General features: G+C 31.5%; 1 protein-coding gene across 2 annotated transcripts; it reads left to right on the top strand.

Annotated features, from left to right (window-relative positions):
- Positions 3,031–8,364, top strand: LOC18608667 (probable protein phosphatase 2C 52). 2 transcript variants are annotated; one of them, XM_007043473.2, is made up of 6 exons: positions 3,031–3,240; positions 4,712–5,219; positions 5,326–5,673; positions 5,760–5,877; positions 5,960–6,183; positions 7,654–8,124. In XM_007043473.2, the coding sequence occupies exons 2-6, from the start codon at positions 4,959–4,961 to the stop codon at positions 8,122–8,124; spliced, it is 1,422 nt and encodes a 473-aa protein (XP_007043535.1). In that variant the 5' UTR covers positions 3,031–3,240; positions 4,712–4,958. The 2 variants fall into 2 exon arrangements, with proteins under 2 accessions (XP_007043535.1, XP_007043536.1); XM_007043474.2 differs by lacking the exon at positions 3,031–3,240 and adding an exon at positions 3,729–4,094 and having other exon boundaries at positions 7,654–8,364.

The following is a 12,312-nucleotide window of genomic DNA, read 5'->3' as shown; positions in this document are numbered from 1 at the left end:
AGCAAACATGTTACTAATCTAGGATTGACTTTATTATTAAAACTCGATCCAACATGGATAAAAGATAGAAGGAAGAAGAGAAGCCCCGAGTTAAGGATCAAAAATGCACCTTGAAACTCGATCCTAAGGTAGAAAGCAAGAAAAATGCAAAAGAAGCTTGGGATCGACATTGAACAAGCCAAACTTGATCCTAGAAAGAAGAAAAGAAGACAAAGAAGCTTTATAAGCTTGGAGGATCCACAATGAACAAAACCAAACTCCATCCTAGAAGAAGAAAGGATGACATGATGCAAGTCTTGGGAAGAGGATCGACTTACCTTTTAAAAACTCAATCCTCAAGCACAATTTCGAAGCAAAATTCAAATTAGGATCAATTTTCCCACTTTCATACTTGATCCTTTAGACACAACAAGTATGCATTTAATGCTCTTAATAGCTATTTTTTGTCCAAACTCATCTCTAATGGCTCTAATTTTTTATGTGGGTATAAAAAAAAACTTTCCACTCATTTTTAAGTACGAGAAGACTTCGAAAATCACTCTAACATTTAGAGAAAAGCTACAATTTCATTTACTCTACCATTACATCTCATTTAAGAGCTTGTTTGGCTTGGCTTTACTTTTTTCTAACTTAAAAGCTATTATAAAGCTTTTATGAAAAATAATAGCTTTTAAAATTAAGTTAAAGTTGTTTGGTAAATTTTTTTTATAAGTTATTTCTTATAAGTTATAATTTTTGTTAAAATTATTATAGAAGATATTTCTTTTTTTGATAGGGTAATATTGTAATTATTTTNTATTTTTGGAATAAAAATAAAAATTTTCTTGTATTTTTAAAAAAAGAGAAGAAAAAGCTCCTCATTGGAGATTTTTTTAAAGCTCTTTTTTAAAAAATTTTGTTCTTAAAAAAAAAACTACTTTTTTTTTAAGAGCTTCTCAAAAGATCATATTTTGCCTGTCTTTTGCTTTTAAGAAGTAGATAAGCTGAAAAAAAGCTAAGTCAAACATGCACTAAGTCTTTCTTCAAAGCTATTAATTGATTATCTTGAGCTAATATTTTGATATTTTAAGCTTAAACTCTTAGCTTATCAGCTTTTAAGAGATATTTATTGCTATCCACTCTTTGTACAACTCTTGAAAGTTCTAATTCAATCTTGAAAAGTTATTTGTAAGGGTTGTATTTAATAATTTGAAAATGCATTGTAAAGATTATGCTTAATCATTTCAAAAGGTATTGTGTGGGTTGTGCTTGAACTCGTAAAAAAACATTGTAAATGTTATGTTTGAGCCTTAAAAAGTATTTTTCATAATGGATTCAAAATTTTTTAGTGAGCTCAAGAGAAGATGTAAGTAAGCAGGTTGGATCTTTATAAAAAATCTTGTATTTTGATTTACAATTTTTTGCACTTAGTTTATCAACATGGCTTTCCAAGAAAAACCAATTTTTAACTTAAGTTTGCAAAATTTTTTTCAAAAAGCCCAATTCAACCCCTTTTGGTCTTATTCATTTTACGCTTACTACACTAATAAAAACATTTTATAATAAAATTTTAGTGATGTCAATATTGAAAAATTGAAATTATTAATTAATTAATTTATTTAGATGGAACTTGGTGCTAGAGGTAGCAAAATTTGATCAATTTCAGTAATCCATTGAGATTAAATCTAATTTGATGTCAATTGAATGATAAAAAAAAGTCAAAATCTTATAATCGAAAGAATCTAAATTGCACACCACTTACTTGAAGAAACTCAAACTTGAATTGAACTAAATGCTCAATAACCTTAAATTTGCGACTAATCGAATCTAAGACTTATAAAAATCTGAATTTATAACTCAAAAGACTGAAAATGTAATTAAATTATTTTTCAAAAATGAGTTTATTAAAAATTTCAAAAATATTTTAAAAATAATATTATTTATAATTATTATATAATTATATAAATAATGTATTTTGGACATTTTCAGTATGGAATATTTGATTTTAAACTTTAATTAATGTTATAAAAATTAATTGATCCATTAAATTTATTATGTTATTCTCTGTTAATGTCAAAATGCAAAATTATTTAATTTTAATACCCTCCAAACCTCAAAATACTTATAATTTACTAAAAAAGAAATGGATAAATATCTTAACTAATTACTTGTATTAAAAAAATTTATTTTAAATACATTAATTTTGACAAGAAAAGAAACATTGTAAATTGAATGTAATTTTACTTGTTACTATTTTGGTTGTGAATAAATTATTAAAAAAATTCTATTCTTACATAAAAACATCAAATAAAATTGTAACCTAGATGCTTTTACAAATTAGAATGCTATTAACTTATCCTCGTTTTCTTTGCCTTTATATTAAACATTTATTTTTTATTTTTGAAAAAATAAATACGAAGATTAACACGAGACATTCTTCCATGTACCTATTGATTAGATTTTACAGTTGAAAATTTTGTAACCTTTCGAAACCTATGTCGTCCTATATGCTTAAACTGAAAACATGTTATGAAACCGTACACTTACGACCCATTTCATTCCATTGGTTCTTGTTTTTTTTTTTTAAATTTTTTTTACAAAACATAAGAAAAAATTATTTTAATATATTTTGTATTCAAATTTAATATTTTTAATAAATTGATGTTTAATACTTTTTAATATAAAAAAGTAAAAGAAATTACAAGAAGTAGTTGAAAATATTAAATAATAAAAGTATTAAATTAAATGTATACTATTCTTAAAGGTGAGATAATGGAGGAGCAATTGATTAATTAGGAATGGGATAGTGTGATGGAAAGAATTCGGGAGTTGAGAATATTGTTAAGGTACGCGCCAAAACAGTAGAGCGTGCGGGGTGGGGAGATGTGTAAAGAATTCTGGCTGTTGAAGAACAGCGCTAACCCCCATGGTAAGTTACACACACATCTCGGCTTCCATGTTCTAACCATTTCCCCATTTTCATTGTCCCCTGTCTTTTTTTTTTTTGGTTTTTGAAATTTCAAAACCCAAAAAAGAAATTTTTGTAAAACCCTCCTTTGCTGACTGCAAAGGCTTTCTCTTTCTTTCTTTTTCACTCTCTCTCTGCTTTCTTTGTTCTGCTTTTGCAATTAATGAATGCACCCATATCTCCTACGCTTGCTCCTAGTAATTATTATCACCTCTCTTCTCTCTCTCTCGTCTGGTGCTCTGCTTCTGCTTCTTCCAAAGAGCGTGAAATTTTGCAAAAAAAAAAAAACAAAGGTATTTCCTTTCCTTTTGGCTTTTGTCTGTGCTAATTCATAACGTTACACACTTCTCATTCACTTATTTCCTCTGTCAACATCCTTTTTCTTTCTGGGGTTTTCTATTTTGCACCGTTTATTTTAGCTAAACTAAAACATTAACCATGCATCAAAGCTTCTAGCTTGTTATAAGCTTGGAAGATCCTTTTTCCTTCCGTTCTGGAAACTTGGGTAAAGCAAAGCAAAGAAAAAAGAAAGGGTTCTTTTGTTTTTGTTTTTCAATTTCTAAGAGTGGGAGTTTCAACTTTCAACTCTGCTTTAATTCTACATTGTTCTTTTTTCTGTAAAAAAAATTTTATCTTCTTTTTGAGTTAACATAACAGTGAATTTGATTTTTCGATTCTGTTATTTATGTCTACTTTGATCTCCATTATTCTATTTTTTGTGTTCTCTTGATTCTGGTTTTGACAAAATCATTCCTTTGTTTCGTCTTTTTCTACTTTTTCCGTTTTTGCTTTATCTCCTCCTTTTGGTTTTCCCTCAGTTCGGTACTCAAACTTTGAACAATTTCCCTTTCCTCTCTCTCTCTCTCTCTCAAAATTTTATGTTCTGTTAGGTCCTCAGAAAACTAAAATCAGCTTCTTCCTTTTTCCTTTAGTTTTCAACTTTATCTTTGTTGGTTTTCTCCTAATTGACAATCTTTACTTCAAACTTTATTAGGCTCAGGTTTATTTGGCCCCATTTGAGTAAAATTCAAATAATGTAATATTTGGTTCCTAAATGTGTAATTTCTATTCCTTTAACACGTTTTCTCAGCTAGCCCTTACTCTTTGTTTTGATCTTTCTTTTGAGTTCTATTTGTGAACAGAGAAGGTAAAGCTTTAAGCATGATCTTAATATTTCAATGCCTTTAATTTTGTCTTCTCTTCAATCTCTCACTCCCTTAGCATTACTAGTCGTAATTTCCAAGCATACGTGTGCCATAGATGAAAGAAAAATGACTTTGTATCTTATAAGTGAGACGTTTGCTTGTTGTTTGTTAAGTATGATCTTGTTAGATTTACTTTTATCTTTCTTTCTTGTTTTGATAATACAGATGGGTTGTCTTTGTGACTGAATGTGCTGCTAGGGACAAAAATTCCATGGGTTGCTTTAATTGTTTACAAAACAAGACATGTTTCTTGTTTTGTGGTTTATTCTTGGTTCATGCTCCCTGTTTTGCTGATTTTCTGTCTTTACCGCCTTTCCTTTTTATGTAAGCAGTTTGTGGATTACTTTACATAAAAGTCTCACCATCTGAATTGTATCAATGTGAATTTTTATCAATGACAAAACTATTAGGACAGACTTTTAAGTATATTCTATTCTGATGTCACATGGAAGATTTTTATATGCATTTTGTTCAATTTTATTGATTATTTTGTATGCAGCCATTTCCGGAACTGTAGAATAAACAAATCAATTAACTAATGTCTTCTTGTTTTGTTCAGCTGGTTTTGTTATCGATCTACGGAACCCTCAATGGATTATATTTGACCAAGTTTTGTACATTGAGGTGTAAAGTGGCCTGCGGTCTGATGTGTGGGGTCTGATGTGTGGGAATCTTTGGTGTAATAGTATTTGGCTTGGTTGACCATTCAAGCAACTACATATAATTTCACGTGAGATCTGTTCTGGCTCAAGGAGGAACCTTGTCCTTTTAACTTCATCAGATGTCTTCTGTCTGGAGCTGAGGAAATGGGGTGTTGTGTCTCGACTAGTAGTCGGAGTACTTGCAGTACCAGAAGCCATGGGGGGGCAGTTTCTCCTTCGTGTTTTGAAGTTGGATTTTGTGGGCAGAAGAGGACTAAGAGAACATTCTCAGATCATGTTATCGCATTGCAGCATTTACCCTCAGTACCCAACAGGATTTTCACAAATGGAAAGAGCAGAACTTCTTGCATATTTACTCAGCAGGGTCGTAAGGGAATAAACCAGGATGCCATGATTGTATGGGAAGTAAGTTTTAGATGTTACTTTGACTTTGGGATCCTTCAATTTTGAGATTCTTTTATATTTTGAGGTTAACTGCTTAATGACATTGATAAATTTAAAAATCCTGTAGGATTTTATGTCAGAAGATGTGACCTTTTGTGGTGTTTTTGATGGCCATGGTCCACATGGCCATCTCGTTGCTCGGAAAGTTAGAGATGCCCTGCCCCTTAAGTTGCTGTCCTCCATGCATTCTTATCAGTCAAGGCAAAATGGGTCAGGGAGAACATGTTTCAGGGGAAATTCAAAGAAATCGGATGGTGGAGATTCTGAGAAGGATGGTTCTGCTGAGGATAGATTAAATTCTATATGGAAGGAAGCATTCATGAAATCATACAAGGCCATGGATAAGGAGTTGAGGTCCCATCCTAATTTGGACTGCTTCTGTAGTGGTAGCACTGCTGTCACTATTGTGAAACAGGTATGACAGAAGCATTGCTTGCTGCTCTTCAACTTAAATTTTTCTAGCTTTGGTCTAATTCATGTAGGTTGATTTTATGATGTTAGGGCTCCAATCTTTTCATGGGATATATTGGGGATTCTCGAGCGATTATGGGATCCAAGGACAGCAATGATTCAATGGTGGCAATCCAATTAACAGTTGATCTGAAGCCCGATTTACCAAGTACATCTCGGACTAATCTTTTCCTTGTGGGTATACTTGAAAATGGATGTAATGTACTAAATGTTATATTTGAATTCTCCAGGGGAAGCTGAAAGGATTAAAAGGTGCAAAGGTAGGGTCTTTGCTTTGCAAGATGAACCTGAAGTACCTAGAGTATGGTTGCCATTTGATGATGCCCCTGGGCTAGCAATGGCTCGAGCTTTCGGGGATTTTTGTTTGAAGGAATATGGTGTTATCTCTATACCTGAATTTTCCCACCGGATCCTTACAGAGAGAGATCAATTTATTGTTCTTGCCTCTGATGGGGTAATTTTTTCATCTCTGACTCTGATTTTTCATTCATTCTTTATTTGTGAACTTTGTTTCCACATTTCTTTGGTTTATTCAAGGTTGAGCAGAACCTTTTCTGGTGCATGTTAAATACTATTATTAAGTAATGATGAGGGGAAGCTCGAATGCGGCAATAAGTTGCAAACAGAGTAAACGAGTAGACTACCTACAGAATTACCAATTTAGACAACAATGAGTACACACATTAAACAGTGTAATGATATATCACTGTCTCAGAGGAATTCTGAAGCAACTTGGGCTATAGTTACCTGACAGACATTATTACAATAAAAAGTTTGTAAATTCTGCTAGACTGTAAAACAGTAGAGTGAAAAATCAACACAAATTTTGTACCATCTGCAGGCAACCACTGCAAGGAAGAGCTCCGGTAAAATCTGCTCAAAGAAGCAAATCAGTTTTTTATTTAGTTGCTTGGTCTACGGCTCATAGCGGTTATTCAGTAGGGCCTCATCTTTTATAAGAAGGAAGAATATGTTGGTGGGGTTTCTTTTTGATGGAATTTTTGGATGTTTCTAGATAGGGTGACAGTTGGTGGCTAATTGCTGATTGCGCTTTTGAATAGGACAATCCTTTATCCTACACCTTCAATTCAACTCTGCCTTAAGGCCAAGAAAGGGCCATGATGTAAAAATTGAATGTTGTTGAAGAGATATAAAAAGAGGAAACAGTTGGAATAATAAGAACTTTGTTATGATTCATCAAAAAAATAAAAAAGGAAAAATAAAAAACTTTGTCATGAGTCCTTTTAACTTGAAACTGTCAATGGAGTAGGAAGGCATGGAATAGAACTGACGAAGAAGTCCACTTAAGGGTAAAAGCTTATGTTCTCATCCTTGCATGGTGCCTATTAGGTTTAAAGCTGTACCCTTGCAGATCTATGGCACCTGATACGTGGTTTATTAGAAGTGCTCCTGCACTTAGGGCTCACTGCAATGAGTGACATCCACATTAAGAGTGAGAGTCGGTGGTTGGCAACGACCCATATCACAGGTTAATCTATGTTTTGTTTTTTCATTTTTGATTCTCCCAGTTCTTATGCTAAACATGTCAACATAGTGTGGAAGATCAATTCTGTTTGTTACCTTTACTGTCAGTTGATTTTTCTATAAAATGTCTGATGATCTGCTGTAGTGATATGTGATCAGTCACAGGTTGGTTAATATGTAATTACTTTAAATGTGCTAGAAAAGGTTTATCTGAAGAGAGATTCCTTATTTGGTAAGGGAGCTAAATTCAAGTGCCAAGTGCTAATACATTTGAAGGCAGAGGAAATAAAAAAAGAACATTAATGTGCTATTAAAGATAAAGATTTATTAACCTTTATTTTGAGGCTCTGAATCCTTCAAGAAATGAAGGCCTGCCATGATATGGAAAAAAAAAATGGTAATTTGATATTTCTCCTTAATGTTTATATTTTTATTACAGGTTTGGGATGTATTGAGCAATGAAGAGGTGGTTGAGATTGTATCTTCAGCGCCTACCCGCTCATCAGCTGCCGGGATCTTGGTCGACTCAGCTGCACGGGAATGGAAACTAAAATACCCTACTTCAAAGATGGATGATTGTGCAGTTGTTTGCTTATTTTTGGATGGGAAAATGGACTCAGAATCTGATTATGAGGAACAAGGCTTTTCTTCTGCAACCCTTCAGAGTAATCATTCTGGTAATGCAGTTGAATCTGATGATGGCCAGAAGTCGGAGCCATCTTTGCAGAGGAATTTTACTGTTAGATCATCAGAAGAAAGTGATAGTTATGGAAGGCTGCCGCCAGAGTTTGAAGGAAATGCGGATACTGTTGCTGCTGAAGATCAAAATTGGTTAGGTTTGGAAGGTGTCACACGAGTGAACTCGCTCGTTCAACTCCCAAGATTTTCTGAGGAAAGGCCAAACCCATAAATTTTGTATTCTCTATTAACGAAACTAGGCTGGTTTTGTCGTAATATTTTGGCTTTTGAGCCTACACTCCATCCAAGGAAAAGAAAGTCCTTGTGAATTGGAGGCTATGTGTTCATGTTGTTCAAGTAAATCATTGACACCAGCAATTTGCTCTGTTGTATTGCACAGAAGATTGTAGGAGAAAAAGGCTTTGTTGAAGTGATTGCACTCGATCACGATACTTGTGTTAATATGATTCCACTCCCTATGTATCCAAATTCTGGTTGCATTCAATCATTATGCACAATTAACTAAAGTGGAAAAGGCAGTAGAGCCCTTAGTTAAAGCCAGAAAGAAAACTAAACTGGATGCAGTCTGAATGTGGATTTCGCTCTCAGCGAACCAAAAAGGGGAAGTAGATAAAGAGAGAAAGAGGCTCTGTAATGATTCATTTGCATTTCAAAATTTCTTCACAGCACCACTGAGCGAGATGAGGTGCACTAGTTTGAATAATCAACTGTTGGGGACTGGGAAATTAAAGAAATTTCAATCCAAAGGGTACTCAGAGAGCATATGCAGATGTATACAGGATAGAATTACTCAGTCATTTAACTATGTGCTCCTTGTGCGGCCGCATCACTCAGTTGTCCTATACACAAGCCTGACCAATTTTAGCTGTAGTCCTCTAATTTCAACACTGTGTCACTAAATTTAATGCCTTCATTTGACCGACTCAAATAGAATTGGAGGTTCAGCAAGTTCCACCAAAATTTTTGCAGAAGCATACTGAACCGTGAGGCGAAAAGGCAAAATTCATGAGCGTGGTTAATGTTTTAGAAAGTTGCAACTGTTAAACAGTGTGAAAATTCAATTTTCTCTCGTCGGCAGAACTGTTTGAAGCAATGTGTACCAAACCAGGCTGTGTTCAGTTGAGTCTTTTTCATCGAATTAGTGATAAATGTTAGAATTTTTCAAATAATAAAGTGTCAATTTAAATTATTTATTTTTTATTAAAGTTGGACTAAATTTATTTGGTCTTGACAAAGTGACAAATTATAATTCATAATATGATCTAATAAAGTCTAAACCTATGTAGGAAATTTTAAATTTTATAATAATGGATAAGATTAAAGAATCGCTATATATATATATATAAGTTAAGTCTTTTCTCCTATCTACACAAAATCATTAAGATTCTTACTTCTTGAAGAGTTAATAGATCAAAAAGGAAAAAGATTGTAATACATAAAATCTCAGCCGTTAATATGATTCATATTGTTTTCACTGTCAAATCATATATCAAGAATTAAGTATATTTTATGTTTTAAATTCTTGCTATGGTTGATTTTGGATTAGTATACATTAATTATATATAAAGTTAACAATCAGTATCAAAGCCGCCATGATTATAATTTTGAAACTTAAGAATTATATATTGATTACATAAATAATGAGTTCATGTTAAGGTTTTGTGTGATTTTGAATTTATGTAATTACACCATAAAAATTCATAATTCCCTTATGAATAGTGCAATTAAATCTTGGGCATGCTTAATTGATGATATAATATAATTCATATGGTTGTTAGATCAAATTATATCCATGTAATTGAATGAAATCATGATTGCGAAATTAGATTTTTCAGAAACCATGAGTTTTAACAATTTTAAGTTAAGAAAAATTTGATTTATGCAATTTTTGTTAAATTACCTTGAGATTTTTTGTTTTTGATGAGTTAAAATTATTATTGAGGCCATAAAACTTGATAAACTCATCGATTTAACGAAATCAAATGTTGTTATTTTTAGATATTATGCCCACGAGAATGGATCTTTGGATTTGATTTGAATTTGTCTAGAATATGCCTAAATTGATGAGTTTTAATTTGAATTAACATAGGGTTTTCGTTCCTCTTAATTATACCTGTCAAAATGAGTTTGGCCTATTGGGTTGGCCCATTGTTTTGTCAAATATGGGTGGGCTAGGTCTAAATGGGCCAGCCCACCAAATCAGTGGGTTGAGGTGGGCTGGGGCGAGCCAACCTTGTGAGTTAAAAAAATAAATAATTTTAATTAATTTAATAATTTTATATATCTAATTATATAAGATTAATAATTTAATTATCAATAATATTGTTTATTTTATATATTTTAATGTGTTTAACCTATACTTATCAAATTAATAATTTTAATTTATAAATTAAATCATAAAATAATTTTATTATAAAATTATAAAAATAATTTTTTTGAAAAAAATAAAAAATGGACTGACCCAACTCAGCCCATAAGCTAGCAAAGAGTAGGCTGGGTTGAAGTTTTCATGGCCCATATAAAAAATGGACTGACCCGGTCCGACCCATATTTTCTTAACCTACAAAGGCTTAGGCTAGGCTGGGCTGGGCCAGCCCATGTTGACAGCTCTACTCTTAATACAAAGATTAAGTCAATACCATGGTTTGGCTTGTTGAGAGGGAAATTAAAGTTTAAGGTTTCGAGTTTAAACTTTGAACCCAATTAATGAATGACATAATGCTCAAATAAGCTCTTAAATTATGTAAGAAAATTCAAATAAGTGTTTATTCTTTTATTGTATTCAATCAAGCCTTATACTTTTATTTTGAGTCATATAAGCCTTTATAACTAATGGTTGACTAATTGTCATTAGTCAAATATCATTTGTCATTTTATATACTCATGGCACTGACATAGTATTGATTTAGAAAGTGAAAAATGTTATATGGTCATATTATCATGTCAAATTAGCATATTATGTCATCATTAAGTATGATATATCAGCATGTCATATCGTTATCAACTATGATATGTTAGTACGTCACATTAGTGTTATGCGACATAGAACGACAAATAATATTTTGACTAAGTCAATAATTAGTTATATAACTCAAAATAAAAGTATAAATGTTTATTTGACTAAAAAAACAAAACTTGATTGAACGCAATAAAAGTATAAGAATTTATTTGAATTTTTCTGAATAGTTTATATTTATAAGCTTTTTTTATATATTATGCCTTAATAAATTGATTAAAACCTTAATGTTATATGTGTTTTAGTTTGAATTTATCTTTATAAATAAGTTTTTGTATGTTATAGAGATGAAATATAAAGTTTGATTGCATCAAATATAATATTTATATGACTAACTATGAAGATAATTGAAAAGGAGTCAAGCATGGTTTTCAAACCTGAAATTTTGGACAATTAATCTTGATTTATGTTGTTTTGATGAAGTTTAATACATGGGTTTCATAAAAATAAAGTGTTAATTGAGGTTTTGAAGGGCCTAATTGGGTTAAAACCTGAAAGCGATTAAAAACAGAGAATTAAGGAGCAATTAGAAGTAGACCCCGAATGGATCAGTTTTTGCTCCAACAATCATGTGGATGGCAAGGCCCACGCATGGGAAATGGTGTGTGAAACCCACTTGGGCAATGTTTTTTCGATTTCTTTTTGCAAATTTCTTCCTCTCGTTATGCAACTTATTTGTGTTATTTTTCTAATTTTTAGTGCACATTCAATATTTATTTTTATGTATATTCAATTAATTATTCTAGATATTTGGGTGAGATACTTTTTAAATGTATATGACAAAAAAATGATATGCATGTTTTTTAAGTTTAATGGTAGTATGTACTCTCACTAGATATTTGTATATTATGTACACTCTTAGGATAAAGTTAGAGAGTACAAATTGATAACTAAAACTCTATAAAGTGATATTTTTCAATTTTTCAATACAACAAGTTTGTTTAGTGACATGAATGAAGGTATAATGATTGAATATCTCATAATGTTATGTCACATATGTAGGTATGTATTTTTAGAGTATAATACCCCATACTCATTAAGTTAATAATAAAATAAATAAAATTATACCATGGTTTTTGTACAGGTAATAGTAATAACTTATTAAAGGAGAAGTTTTATTTATGCTAGTTGATTTGTAGAAACTAAAGTGACCAGTTAACTAATGTTGTGAAATTATCATTTTCATATATTTTAGGGATGTCTCTAGTGTTAGTGCAATAAGCTCAATGTAAAGATTTTCGAGAGAGGGGTGGATTGGAATATTTAGGAATTTCATTTTAAATTTAGGAAAAATAAAAATTTCTTAAACCAAGTCTTTTTTGGAATTAAACAAATTAATAAAATTTTTGTGGAGAGAAAAAAGTTAAGAACACAAATGAATTT

The sequence above is a fragment of the Theobroma cacao genome, chromosome 2, assembly GCF_000208745.1.
Source record: "Theobroma cacao cultivar B97-61/B2 chromosome 2, Criollo_cocoa_genome_V2, whole genome shotgun sequence".
Taxonomy (NCBI): domain Eukaryota; kingdom Viridiplantae; phylum Streptophyta; class Magnoliopsida; order Malvales; family Malvaceae; genus Theobroma; species Theobroma cacao.
This window is presented reverse-complemented; position numbering and strand designations above follow the sequence as displayed.